This window comes from Engraulis encrasicolus, chromosome 15, assembly GCF_034702125.1.
Source record: "Engraulis encrasicolus isolate BLACKSEA-1 chromosome 15, IST_EnEncr_1.0, whole genome shotgun sequence".
Taxonomy (NCBI): Eukaryota; Metazoa; Chordata; class Actinopteri; order Clupeiformes; family Engraulidae; genus Engraulis; species Engraulis encrasicolus.
Window position 1 is genome coordinate 28,128,881 of NC_085871.1, and position 2,500 is coordinate 28,131,380.

The 2,500-nt window shown below is 43.7% G+C and overlaps 1 protein-coding gene across 5 annotated transcripts in view; it reads right to left on the reverse strand.

Moving 5' to 3' along the window:
* Nucleotides 1-2,500, reverse strand: part of slc38a4 (solute carrier family 38 member 4) — a 54,334-nt gene that overhangs the window by 30,680 nt on the left and 21,154 nt on the right. For all 5 annotated transcript variants that reach the window (XM_063217330.1, XM_063217333.1, XM_063217332.1 and 2 more), the window contains exons 7-9: nucleotides 2,450-2,500; nucleotides 1,178-1,260; nucleotides 959-1,017 (exon numbers count right to left, since the gene is read on the reverse strand). The exon at nucleotides 2,450-2,500 is cut by the window's right edge and continues 31 nt beyond it. In XM_063217330.1, coding sequence (XP_063073400.1) covers nucleotides 959-1,017; nucleotides 1,178-1,260; nucleotides 2,450-2,500 — 193 coding nt within the window. The remainder of the gene's footprint in view (nucleotides 1-958; nucleotides 1,018-1,177; nucleotides 1,261-2,449) is intronic.

Consider the following 2,500-nt stretch of genomic DNA (forward strand, 5'->3'; position numbering starts at 1 on the left):
ATCAAGGCCAAAGAGATGGCTAGGCTACAGTTATCTCCTTGTGGGCTACAGATAGCTGGCCACCTGTGTTGGCGTCTAACAGAGCAGCTTCATACTGTACACACACACACACACACACACACACACACACACACACACACACACACACACACACACACACACACACACACACACACACACACACACACACACACACACACACACACACACACACACACACCAGCGCAGGCCTGCCCATGGAGATGGCTTGGACCCCTAAAGAGACCCAGTCATTGGGCTCCTCTCCCCCATTAAAATGGATTTAACTGTACATTAACTGGGGGAAGGAAATAAGCATATGCAAACCAGAACTCTTCCATTTAGAAATCATGTGTTCTAGTGGTGCTTTGAGTCCTCTGTGTTCTTACTGTAACTGGTGTGGCCAGGCCCTGTAAAGTTTTCAACTTTTTCCTCCTTTCATGGTCCTGGACCTGCAACTGTGTACCCTGTATTTGTAGTATACAGTGTCTATGTACAAATACTTAACAACTATGATGCCATAATGTTTCTTTTTGCATTTCACATCATACTGGGCTAGATTAACAAGGAGCAAGGAAGCAAATACCATGATTAGCCCTTTGTTGATGGTTTCAATAAAATGGACAGCCAAATCCCTCAACAGAAGGAATTCCTAACATGGATAGCAACGCGTTCTTATCGGCTCTCAGGGCGAGGAGAGAGCTAACGGTCAGGGACAACAAACCATGAACCTTTGAACGCAGAGAGAGTTAACCTTGAAGGACAAGGGAAGAGTGAAGGATATGTGGTTGAGGTGGTGGTGTCTGGTGAGACGAAATGAAAGGATAGACAAAGGAAAAGAAAAGGAAGAAGAAGAAGAAGAAGAAGAAGAAGAAGAAGAAGAAGAATGAGAAGAAGAAGACGAAGACGAAGACGAAGAAGAAAGGAAAAAAAGTCTTACCACGCCCAGGAAGAACACCATGCAGGAGAGTGAGAAGCCGCTGGTGTAGCCCAGGTAGCCTGCAAATCAAAACGTCACGCTGACATTTAGTTAAATCCCTCTGACATTTGCTTTCACTGCAATTACAAATGGCTTACTGACATATTCAGACAGAGCATCAGAGCTTTGCTATCGAAGAGATATTTAATATTTATTCGTTCATTTTAAGGAATGACTTACCAAGGTTTTTCAGCAGGGAAAGGGGTAAGATGATACCAATGGACACAAACACAACGAGGTAATTGCCATTCAGGTACCATTGACTGTGAGGGAACAAAAAGACAGACAGACAGGACAATTAACAACTAAATAGACAGACTGGCAGATAGTCAGACACTAATTATTCATACCAAACAAGCTTTAGCCAGACTAGTTTAGCTGTTAAGTAGTACACCTAATTTTCACAAAAGGAAAAAGGAAAGACACTAACAAGGGGAACATGACGAGCCATTGTTTGGGAAACAAGTTAGCTGAGGGCCATTTCAAAGGTGTGTTCTCACAGCAAGGGGCCTGGGGTGGGTGAACGAGCCATTTAACCCCGTTTCAGTGTATTGGAAACTTTCCCCATCAGCTCACACCCACATGGCCTGTGGAAATACTAAAAAGGAAAGTTTCGCTCCTCAGTTAAGAAGTTTCCTTAGCTTCAAGCAGAAACTGAGGAAGTAAACCAAAATGGAGACCAGGCCAACTGCTTATAACTTTGTACGTTTCATGTGGATAACAAAGTCTTGTTGAATGAGACTCCTCACAGATAAACTGGATGGAGTTGTTACCTCACAATATCCAAGTGAAGATTCTCGTTCATAAAAAACACTATTCAAAGGTCGTAAGTTGTAACTCAAAACACAATGTCCAGATGCTTCAAACTTAATTCATTTGACTTGTCAACGAAACCCCTTATTTACCATATAAGAAAGTGGCTTGAGGACTGGAAAGATGATCATACAAGGCCCACAAGGTAATGCAACCGGTTGACACAACCTCTCTTTGCCATCCACTCATTCAACCCAACTATGTGAAACACTAAAGGGCAATACTAGGGCTTTATGAGTAATATTTGCAGTTCGCTTTGGGTTTACTTGGTAGATTAATGACCCTGTCTGGTTTGGTGGTTACTGTTGACTCTGAGTAATCCCGGGTGACAATGGATGTTCAAATTCCTCGACATTGGGCACTGCTCCAAGAACGACTCCCGGCGCTGGTAATACCACTACCAACAGAATTCCTATGCATACCCGATCACCTATACCACAAAGCATTGGTGGACCTGATGGTCAGTGCCAAAGAACATACTCAATGGCTCAATGGCATCCAAGAAACCCAATGGATGAGTTATTTGAGTTGACATGTTTGGGTTTGGGGGGATAGGAAACTGAGGCCAAAATAGGATCAAAAGGGCTTTAGCCTAAACAAGAGGCCAAACTTTTGGGGAATGGGAATGTGCGCTCGTACCTGCCAATCTCCTCCAGTCCCAGGAACGCTCGGATCACTTCGGGAAGCTCG